The 20196-nt window shown below is 39.2% G+C and overlaps 1 protein-coding gene across 3 annotated transcripts in view; it reads right to left on the bottom strand.

The window, feature by feature from the left end:
- Positions 1-20196, bottom strand: part of EYA2 (EYA transcriptional coactivator and phosphatase 2) — a 127746-nt gene that overhangs the window by 7549 nt on the left and 100001 nt on the right. For all 3 annotated transcript variants that reach the window (XM_070940032.1, XM_070940034.1, XM_070940031.1), the window contains exons 10-14: positions 11432-11521; positions 5142-5200; positions 3656-3816; positions 865-979; positions 263-384 (exon numbers count right to left, since the gene is read on the bottom strand). In XM_070940032.1, coding sequence (XP_070796133.1) covers positions 263-384; positions 865-979; positions 3656-3816; positions 5142-5200; positions 11432-11521 — 547 coding nt within the window. The remainder of the gene's footprint in view (positions 1-262; positions 385-864; positions 980-3655; positions 3817-5141; positions 5201-11431; positions 11522-20196) is intronic.

The following is a 20196-nucleotide window of genomic DNA, read 5'->3' as shown; positions in this document are numbered from 1 at the left end:
TCTCTGAACAATCAGCAGTATTCAAGGCTGAACATATCCAGTTTTCTCGTAGGTTTTCGGATCCCTGATCATTCTCATTGCCCTTATTTGAACCTGTAATACCAGAACTGGATATAGTACTCGAGGTGGGATTTGAATTATGCAAAGGAGAATGGATGTTATCGTTCCTATCACTTTAAAATCAAATTACTGTTGACAGTCCAATGTTGAATATTAATAAAACAATCATTACAAATCTGCAGTTTTTCAAGGTTGTTCTTACCTGTCTTGGTTGCACTATAAATATTTTCAATGGGGAAGACAACACCTAGTCCATACAACAGAACTTTTGCAAGTGCTGGGATAAGCTGAGTTGTAGTCACCAAAACATTTACACAGTTAGGCCTACAGGACAGAAAGCAGCATCAAAAAGTAAGTTACAGTGGGCCTTTTACTTTCTGCAACAAGGATTTTTGTCTTCCTGCCTTATATTAATCTGGAAACAGTATATAAATTTTGCCAACAAGTCCCATGAAATCAGTGATTAACACAGCTAATAGTGACTAGACTTTTCAATGTTTTTTCTTTCTGTGTAATTTGTTAGAACTAAAACTAATCCGAATGTGAAATATGCCATAGTTAAGTACACAATAGGGATATAAATGGTGTAAAACTTCAATAGCATTGACCCTGTGTTCCTGTTGGGGTAGCCAGTTTCTGGAAAGGGGAAAGGAATGAGCCAGGAATGAGACCTTTGGAACTAGTTCCTCCACCCATGTCCATAAATTTGGATGAAGATGTCCTTGAAATTAATATGCCTTTGGAGAACACAGGAGAGAAGTAAAACTTTTGCAGCCTGGGAACAACTTGTTAAGTCACTCTTACCGGGAATGTATCAAATCCAACGCTTTCAAAGCATGTGTTAGCCAGAGATCAGTGAGTGCTTCCAGTTCTGCTCTTAACTGCAGCCAGCTTTCCCTCTTAGGAGCTCCTATTAAACCTACAAAGGAAGCAGCATGTATAGTTAGTTCCATGGGAAGACTCAGTACATGGAATCACTTCTATGTGGCTTCTGCAAAGCCTGGAATCACAGGTTGAATAGAATAGAATGAGTTGGAAGGGACCTTGGGGGTCTTCTAGTCCAACCCCCTGCTTAGGCAGGAAACCCTACACCATTTCAGACAAATGATTATCCAACATCTTCTTAAAAACTTCCCATGTTGGAGCATTCACAACTTGTTCCACTGACTAATTGTTCTAACTGTCAGGAAATTTCTCCTTAGTTCTAAAATGCTTCTCTCCTTGATTAGTTTCCATCCATTGCTTCTTGTCCTACCCTCAGGTGCTTTGGAGAATAGCTTGACTCCCTCTTCTTTGTGGCAGCTCCTGAAATATTGGAATGGTTGGGTATTGGTTGGAATGAACCGGAAAATTGAGCTCAAAAGGAAAGGGCCCAGTCATCCAATGTTAATAATGTTAAAATTAAAATATTAAAATTATTTCAAGAGTAGTACAGTAATAGAAATAAAAATTGATTAGAGGAAGAACATTCCTGTCTGCAACAACCTCTTTGGAGGTGAGTTGCTGAAGTCCCACCATAGCACTGATATAAGAAAGGAAGCAAGGATTACATCTATATATGTATACTCATGCTTGATAATGATCATACAATTTGAAGTGACCTTAGTCCAACCACTGGTTGAGTGCAGGATCCATTAGACTAGCTGACAGATGACCATCTAGCAAAGCAGGACTCACAATTAAATGTGGCAGTCTGTTTCACTGGATTGCACCTTGTACAGTCAGGAGATTCTTCCTCATGTTTAGGCTGAATCTCCTTTTTGTTGTTGTTGTTTAAGTCATTGGTGATTTTATTTTCCTGGGCTCCAAGATCACCGCAGATGGGGACTGCAGCCACGAAATTAAAAGGCGCTTGTTCCTGGGGAGGAAAGCTATGGCAAATCTAGACAGCATACTGAAAAGCAGAGACATCACCCTGCCAACAAAAGTGTGTATAGTCAAGACTATGATTTTCCCAGTTGTAATGTATGACTGTGAAAGTTGGACCATAAGAAAGGCTGAGTGCCAAAGAATTGAGGCCTTTGAACTATGGTGCTGGAGAAGACTCCTGCGAGTCCATTGGACTGCAAGGCAATCAAACCGGTCAGTCATACAGGAGATCAATCCTGACTCCTCTTTAGAAGGCCAGATCCTGAAGATGAAACTCAAATACTTTGGCCACCTAATGAGAAGGAAGGACTCACTGGAGAAGAGCCTAATGCTGGGAAAGATTGAGGGCAAAAGAAGAAGGGGACGACAGAAAACAGGATGGCTGGATGGAGTCACTGAAGCAGTCGGCGTGAGCTTAAATGGACTCCAGAGGATAATAGAGGACAGGAAGGCCTGGAGGAAGAAGAGAATAAGACCCTTCACTTTTCTATGTGACAAATCTTAAGACATGCTATCATATTTTGTCTCAGTTGTCTTTTCGGTAGACTAAACATTACCCAGATCATTTAACCATCTCATAGCACTTGCTTTCCAGATCCTTCACTTCCTCTGAAGTGGCTTCACTTTGTAACTGCCCATGGTGCCAGAACTGGCCACAGTATTGCAAGTGAGATCTCTCCAAGGCAGAACAAAATGGAATAATTACTTCCCTTGATAGACATTCTATGATATTGTTAATGTAACCCAAGATAGTGTTTGCCTAGAATCTGATTCATGAGAATTATTGTCACCAGAAGTGTTAGTATGAAATTGTTAACATAATGTTTCATTTAATATGTCGGTGGATAACTAAAAAGAGACAATTTAGTTTAACTGTTAATATAATATTTAACAATTTAATTTTAACATAATTTGAACTGTTCATTGCTGTTATCTTTTAAGATCGTAGCAGTTTACATTTTTTTACAAATAATATACATGAAAATAAAAAGATCTTCAAGGTCTTACACAGAGAACTTTATCCATTTTTTTTTTTAAAAAATGGGACTGTTAAGGACTAGTTCACATATTATGTTTAACCACGTTCAGTGAACTTATCCACTATATTGTTTTAACTAGCCCAAGCAGTGTGCTGGCCAATCAAAATTTCATAGTGTTTCTCAAGACACAAAATCCCTCCATTTTCAACTTATAATAAAAGGCAGAATAGAGAGTCATGAGCCTTTTGTTTCAATCACCCAATATTCAAACCGCAGAAAGCTCTATTGATTCTACTAGATGAACCACAGGAAAAGTAGAAATTCATAAAACATTTTCTCTCCTTTGATGTTTCCATCTATTTCTAAATTACAGTGTTCTTTGATTTGCTCTAAAGCAGTGGTCCCCAACCCCCGGTCCGCGGACCGGTGCCGGGCCGTGGAGTACCTGGCACCGGGCTGCGCAGCGGCCGGGGGACATGAACGCTGCAGCGCAAAGGCTCCTGGGCCGTGCGCAAAAGCTCCTGGGCCATGCGCAAAGGCTCCAGGGAAGAGAGTCCCGCGCAGGTACGCACGTGTGGCCCAAAGCCCCCACCCCTGTGCGCGCCCAGCGGGCCACGGTAAAATTATCAAAGGCTGATTGGTCCGCGGCGATAAAAAGGTTGGGGACCACTGCTCTAAAGAACAGAAAAGCAAGTTCTTAGGGAGATGAGAAGCTGACTTTCCTGATGGGTTGGGGAGACACTTACCACCAACATTGTTTTTGTAGGTGTTGTAGAGTTCTTTCACTCTCCGGTAGCGGAATGCTAATTTCCTCATCCAATCAACTCCCCCGTGAACTCCGGAGCCCAGACAAAGATTTGCTCCAGTATTTGAACTGTGAAAACCATCTGCTGAGAAATTATATGTGCTGTGGCAAAGGAAGGAAGAGAAGGAGAAGAAGTGAAAATAATAACCTAATTTTCCATTAGGATTGAGAAGCTAGCAAAGACAAATGAAGAGAAATTAAGACATGTTGTAGATTTCTGGCCAAGTTAAGGACAGGGGGGTGGGTAATCTCATGCTGTTTTCCCCTCCCCATCTCTCTCCTAGCTGTGCTGTCTTTGCCAGTGATGTAGCAGTCATCTGATGTACCTTAATTCACTGTTGGTACAGGGAATCAAATCTTCAGTAAGCTTCCCAGACTTCCAGCGTTGACAAAAAGAAAGGATAAGATAGTGTTGGCGAACCTTTTCAACACTGAGTGCCAAAATGGGAGCATGCACGCACACAGGGGGAACACCACAAACCGGAAGAGCAGCTCCCCGGTGTAGACACGTGGGAGTGCCAGAAACTGGAAGAGCAGTTCCCTGGTGCGCATGCGTGTGCTGGGAAACTGAGCTTCCAGTTTCTGGCATGTGCATGTGCAGCAGTCACCTGGACTTCCGGTTTCTGGCACACATGCACGTGTAAAGACCAGCTGGCCAGCATGCATGCGCATGCTGGAAACCAGAAGCTCAGCTTCCCAGTACACACATGCGCACCAGGGAGCTGCTCTTCTGGTTTCTGGTACTCCTGCACGCACGAAGACCAGCACCAGAACCCGAAAGAGTAACGGGCGACAGCTGGTGTGCCTTGAGAGATGCTCTATGTGCCACTTCCGGCACACGTGCATAGGTTCACCATCATGGGGTTGAGACAACGATTCCAGTTTATTAGTAAGTTGTTTTGTGCAAGGCCACTGAAATAAGTTTTCAAAAACTCTTGTTCAGCTCTTGAGTTTTTAAAACAATGAAAGGCTAATTGCACATCAGTCCCCATGCTGCCGCCTTTTCAGTCCTATTTTTTTTAAATACTCCCAATTATATGACTTGCACTGAAAGCAAGTAGTCAAAGTACTCAAGTGTGATAAAATACAGTTTCCTTCCAGTCTAGTTTGTAGTGCTGGCATTTCCTGATGGCCTCCTATCAGAACTAATCAGGTCTAATTCTGCTTAGCTTTTCAAAATCTAGAGGATTAATTGAGATATAAGGGATATATCTACTTCACTTCTGAACAAATTCACTTTTGACCGCCACTGAAAAACAATACAATGATTTTCCTATCACGATACAGAAATTCTAATATTCTAATATTCAAAAGCATAAAAGATTTCCCAACATGGACATGAATTTGTGCCATGGCTTTTCTTCCTGACAGCAATATGTATTATTGAGTCTAGCTATACTGGATTCTTCAAGATTGGGTTGTCTTACCTTAAATCTTGTCCATTGTCATCTGATGATACATCATCTATGTGTATCTGGTCACAGTCCTGAAAATCATTTCAGAAACAGTCAGGAAACAAATACGGCATTATGAAAAACAACTTTGCTGAGAGAAGATTCCACAACAATTTCTGCTCAGTTATGGTAATCAGATTTCAAGCAGCATTTCAGATTAAACATTTCTGTAACATTATATGGTTATACTCGGTAATACTCATAGACAATAAGTTCACTCATAGAACTGTTTATTTACCTAAGGTTCCCTTGTTTTTTATTCATTCCAGGAAATAAAGGAACATAAAAATAAATAAAATAATTATAAATAGGAGTTCTATATAAATCATACCCTGTGTATCCCCGAAAATAAGACCCTGTCTTATATTTTTTTGAATCCTGAAATAAGCCTCATTGCCATGCGCTCAAAAGCCCGATTGGGCTTATTATCAGGGGATGTCTTATTTTGGGGTAAACAGGCTAGTTTTACAAGTCCAAGTGGGTGAGTTCACACATGCTAAAGAACTAGAATAGGGATAGAACAGAAGTTATGATGCCAGAATTCCAAATTAGCAGGCTATTGAGATGTGCCATTACAGGTAGTCCTTGCTTATCGGCCACTTGCTCAATGAATATTCAAAGTTACAACAGTGCTGAAAAACATTATTTATGACCCGTCCTTGAACTTGCAGCTATCACAGTATCCCCACAGTCACATGATTGCAGTTCGGGCACTTGGCAACAGATATGCATTTATGATGGTTGTAACCTTCACAGATGGCTTCTCACAAGCCAAGTCAATAGGGAAGATTTCAAAAAGTTGCAAGTCATGGTCAGGTGTCATCAGACATAACGACACTCAATGATTCACTTAACAGCCTCAGCCAGAACTGATGAACTGATGAATTGTAAGTCGGGCGCGATCATATGATTTCAGTTTATAATTGCATTGCTTAACAACAGAGTTGCCAGTTGTAATAGCGGTCGGTGAGTGAGGACTACATGCACTATATATGCATTTACATACAAATATAATTTCTACTTCTGTAAAACCTTGTACTTTTACCGGTGTGCCTTCTTAGACCTTCTTAGAAACATTTTAAAACTTAGAACATTCTCTATCTTAAAAACTCAACATTCACTTTAGCACTGCTGTAGACTTTAACAGATAAAAACATTTTTGCTGTGGGAAAATCTGACATAGCAATTCCATACTGATTGTTATATTTATAGTTCCTTCCTTCCTCAATCTTTTTCAGGCTGCATATTAAGTCAGGGCTGACTGTACAAACATGGCCTGACAAAATGGAATTAAAAGCACTGTTGAGACAATTAAAAGCACATTTCTATAATCATGCTCCCAGGCTTTCCAAAATGATAAAACCATTCACAACCATGCATGTGAATTTTGAAAGCCACACTGGAACAATATTGTCGCAGCCCACTCAACTTCAGTTGCTCTGAGCAGCACAGCTATGTCAGGGGAAAGGTATTTGAGGAAGATCTGCTTTCTTCATTTGTGAATGAACTGTTCGCTAAGCTAAACTTTGACAACAGTAGCGATCACATTTCTGACTCAATAAAGTACCATGACACTTGGTGAGACACTACCTCATAGTCCACTGCTGACTGACACTATCATGTTACTGGGCAAAACGCAGCAAAACTGGACAAGGCAAGAATGTAGATCATAGTTTTACTCCATTACTATGTTACCAGACTAATTTTTCATTCTTGAAGGTTTTGCTTTTGAGACTTGTTGAGGAAGGCAGGAAGAAGTGAACATCTGGGTGATTGAATGTAAAGCTCAAGTTTTTCTCAAATACAGAGTGGTAATGAGTTATTTCTAAGTGCAGGGTTCACATCTGTTAGCCTTAATTGATATGCTAAGATCTTATACTGTAGAGTTCTTTGATTAGTGGATATCATGCTGGCCACGTGGGCAGTTAAAATAAACATGGGCACAACTTTTGGTCTCCCAAATCACGTGTTATCATCGTGTTATCATATTTAGAACATTTCATTGGGTAATGAAAATAACTCTACAAAAGACAGCATATACTCAGATGAACCCTTGGATTTTATCCATAAGGAGTAATAGGATAACAAAATTCAAACGAACAATCAGGTCCAAAACATTTTGGAAAAAGAAGCCCCATAAAATTGCAGATTCAACTAAGAAGTATCACAATGACATCAACAGTATCAATTACAAATAGTAAATATTTTTATTTGCTAGATAAATAATTTATTAGACTTGATAAAACATTACCCATATATTCCATTATATAATCTGATGAGTTCTCTACTTAGGTTTCATTAATTTTATTTACTTAACGTTATTTCGAGGGTATTCCAATCCCAAAGGATTCGAATTCAGGTAAGTTTATTGCAGTCATTAATCAGCAGAAATCCCAAAGTATTAAATTTGCAGAGGAAAAAAAAGTAAAAAACCCTAAAAATTACACCAACAAAACAGTTCAATATGTTGCTGAATTTTTTTTGCAGAATTGTGGCATACCGAGGGGTGGGGGTGGGGAGGTGGGGGGAAGGGGAGGGGCTACAAAGAGCTAATGAGACAAGTCTCCAAACCTGATTTAAATTATTGTTTAAAACAAATTTTAAAACTAAAATACAGTTTATTCCAATGAGGCAAACTGAATTAACTAATGAAATAGTTAATATGTCAACTGGGATTTTAAAAAAATACAAAACCAAGTTTAGATTACACCTGAAGGAACTTCCTATGCAACTGAAACAACAAAAGGTTATGTTGCATCTGAGCAAAATCTAAAAACCTAATCTCATGCCTCATCCCTCATACAATTTCATACATACTAATATACAACTGTGCTTGTGGGATAAAATCAGTTGTGCATCCCTTCCTAAACCACTTGGTGGTGGTGTGGCATATTTCATGCTTAGTGTTCTCTTCTTTCTAGAATCTTTCCTGCTTTAGGCCAAACTCTGAGCATCTAATGTACTGTATTGTTTTTAAGATTGTAGTCCAGACACCAGGTCTACCAATCTAACAAACTCTCACTATTTCCTCTGATCAAAAGTTCCTGGAAGCATTTCTTCCTGCAGGGCCTAAATTTGTCCTAAAGGAGTAAAAGCAAGCTGATGGGGAAAGCACTTTTGCTCAGAAAAATGACCCTCAAAAAAAATGCCAAGCACCCTGCTCTCCTTCAGTTTTAGTCAATGTATTTCTGTCTACACTGTCTCCTACATCTCATCCAGTTTGAATCCTGAGAGATCCACTCTAACCAGAATTTGGGCATCGGTTTCCATCAACTGTCACACAGTATTTCCTCCTGTATAGAACCGCCAAACAGATGAATTGAGACTGCTGACTACTTCCCTAGCTCAAAATTTGGGGGACTTCAGTATGACTACAACAATTAGGTACCAGGAATTAAGGAATGAAGAGGGCAGTGATATTTTTAAGAGGTGAAAAATGGGACTTTTTTGGGGGGGATTTTACGTTCTTTTGACACAGACAAGAAAAGAAGATCAGATTCTAATCTGATCTGATCTTCACATTTAAACATATTTTTAATTAATGTTCATGTCTTTTTCTGCACAACAACCCTATGAGGTGGGGGAGAGAATGAGTAACCCAAAGTCACCCAGCTGGCTTTCATACCTAAGGCAGGACTAGAATTCAGAGTCTCTTGGTTTCTAGCCTGGTCCTTAGCCACTAGATGTAACTGGCTCTTAGTTGAAATGGAAAAAAAACATTAATTTTTTAAAATCTTTTTTTAAAAAATTCTTTTGATATTTGCCATTAAAGAAAGGTAGATCGTCACTGATCAGAAGAAGTGTATTTGTCCCATTTCTAATGCCTCTGGTGTTTTAGTATCCAAAACCACAAGCCCTCAGCCAAATTATCTTTGATTTCAGCCTCTAAGTAGCAAAGAAATGAGGGCCAAATTGCATGATACATTTTTTATTAATTATAAACAGCAGTCACTAAGGGAAGTACAATTAGGAATGGAACTATAATTCAAAGAGAGGGGCTGAATATTCTGTTCTCAATCTTGGCAGCTTTAAGATGTGTGGACTGCAATTCCCAGAATAACCCCTATATAATGAAAATCTTTCTTTTCTTTCCCTAAACAGGGGAAGTGAAGTTATATGAGGACCAATCACCTGTAAGGCGTCTCTCTTACTTCCTATGATTTTTGTACTCCCCCACCCCGTGTGTGTGTGTGTGTGTGTGTGTGTGTGTGTGTGAGAGAGAGAGAGAGAGAGAGAGAGAGAGAGAGAGAGAGAGAGAGAGAGAGAGAGAGAGAGAAAGAGAGAGGAGGGAGGGAGAGAGAGGGGGGATATTTTCACTAGAATAATTGTTCTAAAGATTTTCAGTCTATATTTCGCATTTAGCGCCATTCTGATCAAGGGTCTCCATAGTTTCTATTTATAAGTTTTTTAAAATTAACGAATTAACAAAAAAACAAGTTTCGGGGAGATCTGCACATTCGTTTCCATCTTGAAATATCCCAGTTCCACTGAATTCACTCTATTATTATACTGTATACTATTATTATACTGTATAGTGTATACTATTATTATACTGTATTCACTGAAGTGAATGCTACCCTGTTTCCCCCAAAATAAGACATCCCCTGATAATAAGCCCAATTGGGCTTTTGAGCGCATGGCAATAAGGCCAAGCGCTTATTTCAGGGTTCGAAAAAATATAAGACAGGGTCTTATTTTCGGGGAAACACGGTAATAAAAATCATACACTGGGACTTTTGCAGGCATTTTACTTTGAAAATAGGTAAAATTTTGATTTAAAGTATTAGTAGGAAGAAATTACTATGAATAAGTAGAATCTAATAATAATTATAGGTGCAATCTAAATATTTATGAAAATAAATTGATGTTATAAAATTGTTTATTTTCTTTGGTAACCTGTTAAAAGGAATGCTATATTATCCATGGATATTTCAACCACAACACAACGCAAACTGCTCCATTCAGCTGGGTAAACTAAACTGAGTATAATTTTAGCTCTGTAACTTTATTTTGTGGTTGTGTATAGCACATTCATTTTAGTCAGAGGACCCAGTTTGCCACATGTGTCATTATACTGGAAATGCCCAGATTCTGAATACACAGCTCCCAGTTGTTAAATTTTGTGCTTAACATATTAAACTTTAGCTATTATTTAATCTAGTAAAGCACTGTAACAGTCTAAAGTATTTTAAAATTGTCTTTAGATTTGTGAATTCCAGATTGGTAAAAGAGAAAGAAAAAGAGAAAATGTTTAGCTGACAACACCTAACACTGCCTTCCATTGAGGACCTGTATACTGCACGAGTCAAAAAGAGGGCTGTGAAAATATTTACAAACCCCTCGCATCCAGAACATAAATTGTTTCAACTCCTATCCTCAAAACAATGCTATAGAGCACTGCACACCAAGACAACTAGATACAAGAACATTTTTTTCCCGAACACCATCACTCTGCTAAAAAAATAATTCCCTCAACACTGTCAAACTATTCACATTAGGCTGCATTACTATTGCTATTGGTCTTCTCATCGTTCCTGTCGTCCATCTCCTCTCACTTGTGACTGCATGACTTTAACTTTGTTGCTTGTATCCTTGCGATTTATATTTATATTGATTGTTTTCTAGTATGATTTGGTTGCTTATTGTACCCTATGACTATCATTAAGTGTTGTACCTTATTATTCTTGATGAATGTATCTTGTCTTTTTATGTACACTGAGAGCATATGCACCAAAGACAAATTCCTTGTGTGTCCAATCACACTTGGCCAATAAAGAATTCTATTCTATTCTATTCTATTCTATTCTATTCTATTCTATTCTATTCTATTCTATTCTATTCTATTCTATTCTATTCTATTCTATTCTATTCTATACCTTTTATCTCCATGCGTGGCCAAGCTGAGGCAACTATTTCCATTTGATTATTATTAACTAGCTTAGTGACTTCCATACTTTATTATGAAACAGGAAAATTACTGAAGCAAACATGTATGCATATCTGCTTTAGTTTTCTTTTCCTAACTTTGATACATGGGACATTAACTAAGAATCATCTGCAACTTTCCCTCGGTGAAGAAGCCTCAGGCCGTGATTAAGCTGAGCCTTACTCAGAATTTTTTGCTTTGCTTGATAAAAGGAAGAAGGGGAGAAGAAACAAATGATGATTTGTTCGAGCCAGCACCTCCAATCTAGTGCCCTCCAATTTTCATAATTCCCAGTTAGACGATAGAAGAAATAAAATGAAACAAAATCAGTACCTACCTCCAGGTCATTAAAGAACAGATGTGTATCTGCAAGATTGAAAATCATTTCTTCCATCATAAGGCCTATCCGAACTGACGTAGTAGTGTCCTATTGGGGAAAAATAAAAGCTATTTATGTTTTTCCATCTATCTGTTTGGACACTCAGAGTAAAAGTTCAAGAAAGTTAATATTATGGGCTTTAATTCTGAAAGGACATTTTCTGCTGTAGAAGGACAATTTTGATGAATAGGCTGTAAGCGTTGTGATTGTGCTCACACTTCTAAAACATTTCTAAAACTTTTTCAAACCTTGTATACCCTTGTTTGTGATAAAAATCACATCCTATATATCTGCTTTAGTTTTAGTCTAGCCTATAAACTAGAACCTGTAAATAAGAAGTTGTGTTTTCTGGGTGCTACCAGTAATTACTATGGGTAATTACTAACAATTAGTGCAAAACTAATCAAGAGAAATGCTTGAACCTTGATCCAGGGTTCAGGATCCTTGCTTCAAAAATAATTCCATGTAGTGTAAGAACCTACACTAGCTTTAAAAATGCAACATCCCCATGAAAGTCAAGTGGCACCGATGTCACACTTTGTGACTCAACACCGATCAGGATGGTTGTGGATAAGAAAGATTATTGTCAGAGATTTACACATGTAGTCCAACTTAGTTTATCCTCCACAATCTGTGCTTTGCTCAGTAATAACTATTCCGAGTTAAAGCTTTGAACAGAATAATCTGTTTGAAGGGGAACATTTATTAAGTTCCTGAAGCTCCTCTTACTGAAAAAAAGAAAAATTGTTCAACTCATTGCAAGACCATTGCACAGATGAAAGTGAATGTGAACTAAAGAATATGAGTGCATGAAAGGCCTATTTGCAACACTCTGTTGGAGTTCCTCACTTGTGTTTATTAGCATGACTATGAAACTCGCTGTCCCAAAATCACTTCAGGCTCTGAAACCTTGGCTCTTATTTTTATTTTGAAAACAGACAACAAACATTTGCTTAGATTTGTTTTAAAATGTACCTAGTGGTTTCTCTCTCCGTTTTTTAAATTGTCTGTATCAATTTGGCTGGACTTCTGCATGCAATTTTTCCCCAACTCCCCTTCCTCCATCATCACCAGTACAACCCCTGCTGACATTGTAACAGGAAGTTGGAGGCAAATTTATCTTTGGCAATCTCTCAAACGCAAGTCACTCTTTGTCTTTTCAGTTTGGGCTTCCAAATCATTCACAGTCAGGCTTAGGTTTTAAGTGGTAAACTGTTAAGACTTGTACGCTGCCATTCGTGAATGGCCAAAACTTGAATGCTCTTCCATCTTACCCAGGTGTCAATTCATCTGATATTCCAAATGTTTGTGTCACGAACTTCTACATCTCTTTCAAAAAAAACCAAAACAAGCCATACACACAAAAAGCTCCAAGCACCAGCGACTCTTGTATTGAAACAATCAGACTTTTCTACCTTCCTGCCAAGTACTTGCTGATGCCATGAACAAATAATGACTTTTCCACCAGGAAGAAAGCATTAATTAAGCGTATTTGTCAGCTTTCCATTCTGCAGGGTGGAGGGGGGTTTATCTCTTGGAGGTGTCAGCCAAAGGTGAAAGGCAGATTACTGCACAATGCAAGGCCTTCCAAGTTAAATCTCATCTTTGTGGTTAGCTTTTAATAATAAAGTTGTCACCAAAGAGTTTAATGGTTTTAATTTGGTTTAATTACTTGGAAATGGAACCAGTTTGTTTGCTTGTATTAACTAAAAAGAAAGGAGATTGGGAGGGGGAGAAAAGAGAGCTTGCCACATGCCTGAGTGAGGATAGGCTACCTTTATTCTTTAGTTGTCGAGTGTTATGCCTTGATGAGAATATAAGAAAGCAATTATACCACTTAGTATTTAAGCAAGTTTGTTTGAGTTCCAGAACAAATTCTACCTCCCTCCACCAATGCCATTTATTCCTTTCTTCTCTAATTATTTATTTTAAATGTTGCTTAGGGGAATCATTTATGTTAATAAAAGAGTCAGACTGGGTCTCTTTTGACAACTGTTTTTTTATAAGCAGTCATGAATCTTTTCATAAAACAAATTCATATAATGGCAAATTAATGGTTGCCAGGAGGCACAGGCGCAAGCAGAATTAATATAAAATTCTTGTATACAGAAGAAGGAAAAATGCAGCATACTTTCAAATGCTTCACTGGCAGACAGCTGCAGGAGGCCGTCGCAGCTGGAAACGGAGCTTGGGAGCCCATTTTCGCTGGCAGAGCACTCAGGCCCCCAAAGCCGCCCCCGACACAAGTGACATTAAGCTGGCCATGACCACCCTGGCCACCCCCCTCCCACCCACCCCAAGGTCAAACACAACCCTGATGTAGCCCTCAATGAAATCAAGTTTGACACCCCTGCTCATTCTATTCCAGCTATCTTGCGCTAAATGTGCTATTGTCACAGCCAATTCAAAATGTCTTGAAGCTGCCTGCATTCATTATATGCTTTTATTATTTAGCATTGAATACATGATTTAGCTTCCATCTGCTTAAAGCAAATATTTCCATCTTCCTACAAAAACCCTTCCCAAATTTCATTCATATTGAATTAATTCAGCCAATTTATGAATTAAAGCATATTTATTTTTATAATCTATTTGATAGAATTCCAAAGAATTGTGCCTTTCTTTTGAAGGCTTGTTCTGCCCCTTTCCCTTCTAAGTTTCATTTTTCAGGAGGGGTGTCCCCTAATAGGCTCCAGTGGCTTTTAATATTCCAAGGTACCCAGCACACATGAGTAACAAAATGTAAATAAATACAGCTGAACCAGGAAGAAGAGTGAAGGTTTTCTCATTAAAGAAATAAAATAAACAGACGTTCTTAAGCACTTTGCCTCATGTTTGTCAAAGGAATGGAGGACTCTTTAGATGTCTGTACAGCTCTGATGGGGCCCATACTTATTAGGCCAATTCCCAAACAAAGCAAAGAATACATGCCACTCTGAATTGGCTAATAGAGGTCAAGGGAGAAGCAGACAAGTTGATCTGAACTCAAACATTGAGAACCTTTACAAACCAAACAAGTGGATTTGGCCCCCTACAATTAACTTTTCAAGTGCCAGTTTTTACTTCTTCCTAGTACAGGAATAGTAAAAGTAAAGTCTTAGCTAGTAAAAGTTCAAACAACATTTCCACTGTTTTTCAGATAAGGTACTAATTTTAAGACAAAATTACTTTGGTAACGGCACATTAAATCTCAACTCTACTAATTTTTATGAGAACTTTTCATGAATGATCCAGTGACAAATTACACTCCATCCTGCTTTATATTTGGAGTTAAGTATATTATAGGGAGACAGGTATTTGAAAAGGGTGCTTAAGAAAGTGATTATTCAGAATATAACTCTATTCTTAACTCATAGGTAACAAAAAGATAACACTTTGTTAAGTTCGAATACCTGCCTGGTAAGAATGTCATAAAAAAGACTGTGTAGGGCAAGGGTCTCAAACTTGATTTCATTGAGGGCCACATCAGGGTTGTGTTTAACCTCGGGGGGTCGGTGTGGGCGTAGCCAGAGTGGGCATGGCCAGCTTGACGTTACTCATGTCAGGGGTGCCTTTGGTGGCCCGAGTGCTCTGCCAAGCGAAAATGGGCTCCCAATCTCTGTTTTCGACTTGGATGGCCTCCTGTAACCCTCTACCAGTGAAAATGGAGCTCAGGAGGGCCCGCATGAGGCCCTGAGGGCCAGATCTAAGACCCCATGGCCTGGATCCAGCCTGCGGGCCTTGAGTTTGAACCCTTGGTATAGGCACTATATACCCTTGGTATCCACTATACATGTGGCAGACCTTCTCCTGGACTTTGGAACTTCTTTGTCTGTCTTTCCAATCTAGCCTGAAATTTTCTGCTGGTTTTCCAGCCAGTTATTAGAAGCCCAAGATTGCTTAGGTGCAGACAAGGTAGACTAAGTGCTGCCATTGCTGAGACACTTTCAGCATTTATAAAGAGAAGGGTAGGTACTGGTAGAAAATGTCCATCCCTTCATCTTTCCTTTCCCCTTTTCTTCAAGGGCCCCTACTCTTTCCAGTTTGCAAGCCTGCCTTTAAAAGGGGCTTGGTTGTGCATCGTTGAAGAAGAAGACCGAAAAGAGGGAAGAGTTGGAAAAAAGTCAAAAAAGAAGATAGAAGAAACTGAGAGCTGAAATTTCAAAGAAGACACCAGGAATTCATAGGCAATTGAAGGGAATGTTGGTGACAGTGATGTCCTAAGCAAAGCCCAGAGCACTGGCATGGGTGATTAAATGCCCAGCATGCCTTTCCCATGAAATAGGACATAGAGTACCAGCACCAAATGGGCTGAAAAGCTGGCTAATGAAAGACCAAGTGCTGGCAGCACTATATTCTAAGTGTCCCATGGCACTGATGAGAATAGGAGCCTTAAAGCACTGTCAATCCCCTCAAAAGGGCCCAGACTGGAGAAACAATGTTCAATGTACACATATGCCATGTCTTAAAGAAACAAGCTAAAATCTATGCTTTGGGACATGTCCCATTTATTGCAAGATTTTGGAAAACCCATAAATTGCCTATTCTGATTGAAACCATACAATATGCCAACAAACAATAACCGAGTTATGATTTTAACACCACTTTATTATTATCCTACCTTCCTGCACTCTCAGCACACCACTGATATATGTGAAGTTAATGGCTCACCACACCCCATAAAATATCTGCCAGGTAAAACTTCAGAAATTTCTAGAACTTTCATGTAAAATGATTCTAGAACAAAAGGGCTCAGGATATGAACAAGAGATGAATTCCAACAATTAAACTTTCTTATGGGCACAAGAAGCTATTTTAAAAAACTAGGAGGTGATTTTTTTTTTCCTCCCATGGAAAATCATTACTTCACTCTGATTGTGTTTCCTTTTCTGTGGCTTAGTACTAAAAACATTAGCATAATGTACTTTCCCATTTCTAGCCCACCTGTTGAGATCCAAAAATCAGAAAAGAGAAAAGACGACAACCTTAGAACAACGTCAAAACACACCAGGTGTTCACAAGTCTTGTGCTGACCTCAGTTGTCCAGAGATTTTGTTTTAATATATACTGGTTTTGCAACTGGGGAACTAATGCCTGTCATTGTGTAATTAATGATGGATTATATTGCAAGATCTGCATGGGAAACCTACTGAGTACAAAGAGTATGCAAACTAGCACAACTAATGTAAGTTCACCGTTGCCACAACTAGCAAAGGGAAGGTGAGCGCATGCACTCATTTGTTTGCGGGGAAAAAACACCTCCACATAAGAAGTTTTTCAGTCTTTCTTGTTTTTTTCCCTTTGATTATACTCTAAGACTGATAGCTAATTATCTCCTGTAGAACATAGTACTTGATATATTCATTTTTTATCTTTGTATACTTTTTGCCTTAACTCTCTTTTCTCTATCATTATGTAAATCTTTTCCCTTGACTTTATTTTTTTTTTTGTATAGTAACAACCTGTCTGAAGAAATACTGCTTTTCAATAGAGTGATTAAAATGGATTGCATAATCTTTACCAAGTAATTTTGTGTGAGAACAATTTCCTAGTGCATTGCCTAACAAGTTCTAATGGAAAAGCTGAGCTTGACATGAGATTTGCCTATTGGGTCCCTAAGTGGGACTTTTCCTTAGCTCTTAAAAAAAAATTATCCAGCGAAACATCCATGTGTCACTTCCATGAAATGAGCTTAATGCTTTTATGACTTATAATAATACATTTCTCCCTTTCTTCAAATGCACATTAACTATTACTTTTTAAAAAACATATATTGCTCAAGGCTGCTTCATACCTGTAAATAAATGCTTTGTGATTGTAGCACCAAGCAGATTGAACCAAACTAGGTTGAGGGGTTCTTTGATGCCATGGAAATGACAGGCCATTGACAAGGTGGCACTGTTCCTCTGAAGTCCCCCCTTGTTTTTCACTAGCGCAATATGTATTGCCAATAGGGACCAAAAGGAGGACATTTCAGGCATGTGTTGTGGTAGCATAATATCAGGGGTGGGCTGCTGGGGGTTCACAGGGGTTCGGGAGAACCTGTAGCTAAGATTCTGTGCAGTTTGGAGAATCCCCAAATCCGACTCCTGGCTGGCCCCACCCACCCCACCCCACCCCTCCCAGGAGTCCCCACGTGGCCCGTTTTGGATGCAGGTAAGTGCAGGGCGTGCATGGAGGATTGGGGAGGGTGAAAAACAAGCCTTTCAGGAAGGCTGAAAACGGGCCTGTTTCTGACCTCCAGAAGGCCTCTGGAGCCTGGGGAGGCTGTTTTCGCCCTCCCAGAGGGTCGAGGAAAGCCTTTGGAGCCCGGGGAGGACAACCCCCCCCATGGTGCAGGAGGCTGACTAGACCATGCCCACCCTGACCATGCCCACCCAGCAATCGGGCAGAGAACCCCTTGCTAAAATTTTTGAAGCTCACCCCTGCATAATATTCACAGTATTCAAAGTCTCTCTGACATATCTATGAAGTCCCCAAACAATGCTGTCCTACCTAACCTTCCTGATCCTGGTGAGCTGGGTTGCAGGCACAGGCATCCTGGGTTTAGTAAGGCAGAGAGTAGGCTAAGGCTGCAACAGGTTTCCGCATGCCAGTTGGCCCTGTAGCCAATTGAGGTCATGTGGACCACAGCAGGTTTATGCATACCAGTGGGCCCAGTGGCTGGCCAAGGCCTCCCAGTTTCCACACTGGGCATTGTAGCCTGTGATGGGCCTTCCAGGGTCTCCCCCACTCTCCTGAGGTATCAACCTACTCCTTATCTCAAATTTCATTGGCCTAAGACCCACGAGATCACATAACCATATCCGGGTGCCAGGATTGCAGTTGTTCAGAGAAGTGGTCATGTGACATCTTGCTTCATAACTGCTTCACTCAATGATTCAGATTTTTGATTGGGTTGCCTAGAATTGGTTAGAACAGTGGTCCTCAACCTTTCCAACTTTGAGGACCGGTGGTGAGGGGGAAGAGGGGAAGTCATGCACAGCTCCATTTGTGCAAGTGGCTGGCATGTGTGCCTGCCACTTGCACAAATAGAGTTGTGCACATGCGTGCTTTCCCACTCCTTGCACAAGTGGAACAGTGCATGCACACAAGCATGCACACGCTCACCCACTGCTTGTGCAAGTGGAGCTGCGCGGGTGTGCTCGCCCAGTACTTGTATGGCCTGATATTAAATGGGGTGTGGCCCGGGGATCGGGGACTTCTGAATTAGAAGATGGGGGTCAACATAAATGTTTTAAATAAATAAATTCCAGTCCCAATTGTGGACATAAGTCAAGGAGTATCTGTACTGTGTTATGTTAAGCACAATGCATAATATATTTCATTTGTAGGAGCTGCTGGAGCATTTAAGATTGAAGCAACTAAACTTTGAAACAAATGTGCTCTCTTTTCAGAGGGAAAGGGTAGAGTCCGTTAAAAGGGTTCAGAAGGTTTCTGTATCATCAACATTTTTAATTATTTTACATGTGTTCATATCTTAAAGAGGACAATAAATCTAAGCTTCACTTTACTTATCCCAATTGTTATAGGTATCATAAAGCTACAGCAGCTGGTAGAACCATAAAATGATGTCAAATCTTATTTCTGCAGTCACTGCTAAATAGTCAAGTCTATTTAAATAACTGTCAAGTTAGTAATCCCATTCTAATAAATAGCAAATAACCTTTTCCATACCACATGAAAGAAGGAACATGATGTAATATCAAAAGAGAAGGAACTTATTGTCTCTTTATCAGTAAAAAAAGTGTTACACAAGTTAAGACCTGATTACTTCTGCTACTTTTTCTTCATACTTTGTGAAACTTGTAGATGTGTAAAAGCTGTGAATTATACACATTATAATTCAATTATACAATCGTAAATATAATTATACAAATTATAAATTTGCAGAGAAATCCTCCAGTTAAATGTTGTATGCTGGAAAACTGCAATTATTTTGTGGTGAAGTCAAATTTGCATCTGATATCTGGGAGCAAAGAATATGCCTGAAGTTACACCACATTGTCAACATCTGATTTCCAAAAACAAAAAATTGTGAAACAGGTTTTAGACACATTTGTAAATCTCTGCAGGAAGATTCTAATTACATCCTTTTGGTAAACAGCGACAAAAAGGTAATAATTTTAAACCTGAGTAATATTTTTAATAAGCCATCTCTGTAATGTTGGATTGGTCTAGGATGTTGTGAGTTTTTCTGTAAAATTGACAGGAATCTTATAGAGATCATACATTTAGAAATATGTCCAACCTCCTTAGGATAATACAAAAGATAATCTTAGACATTGCAGAAAAGCGATGCAGAAGTACATTGCATGCAGGAATATCTGCAAGGAATGGTCAAATGAGTCAGGATGGCAGCTGTTGACTTCAAGGAAGAAGGAGGGGCCTTGGGAAAGATGGCCGAAGCAAATAAAAATTTAACATACAAAATTTATAATCTCAACCTCCATACTAAAACTTGCTTCAAACACAAGTCAACACTGAGGCAGCAAACATAGAGCTGATTTGGTCAAATTCTATTGTCCACATGCTCTGATGGTCAGCAAGCTTTCCCTCCCCCCTTTTATTCAGTTGCAATCTCTTCTGTTCATTTAAATCTATTATTTTGCATTTTTAATCTAGTACAAGAGCACTCTGTAATCTTAATTTTTTTCTGTGTGACATATTTTTAGATATTTGAATAGTACTGTCATATTCCACTTGTGTCTTTTCTTCTGACAGTTTAGTATTCCTAATTTCTT

Source organism: Pituophis catenifer, unplaced genomic scaffold (assembly GCF_029215685.1).
Source record: "Pituophis catenifer annectens isolate HBS135680 unplaced genomic scaffold, rPitCat1.0.hap2 SCAF_3, whole genome shotgun sequence".
NCBI classification, from domain to species: Eukaryota; Metazoa; Chordata; class Lepidosauria; order Squamata; family Colubridae; genus Pituophis; species Pituophis catenifer.
This window is presented reverse-complemented; position numbering and strand designations above follow the sequence as displayed.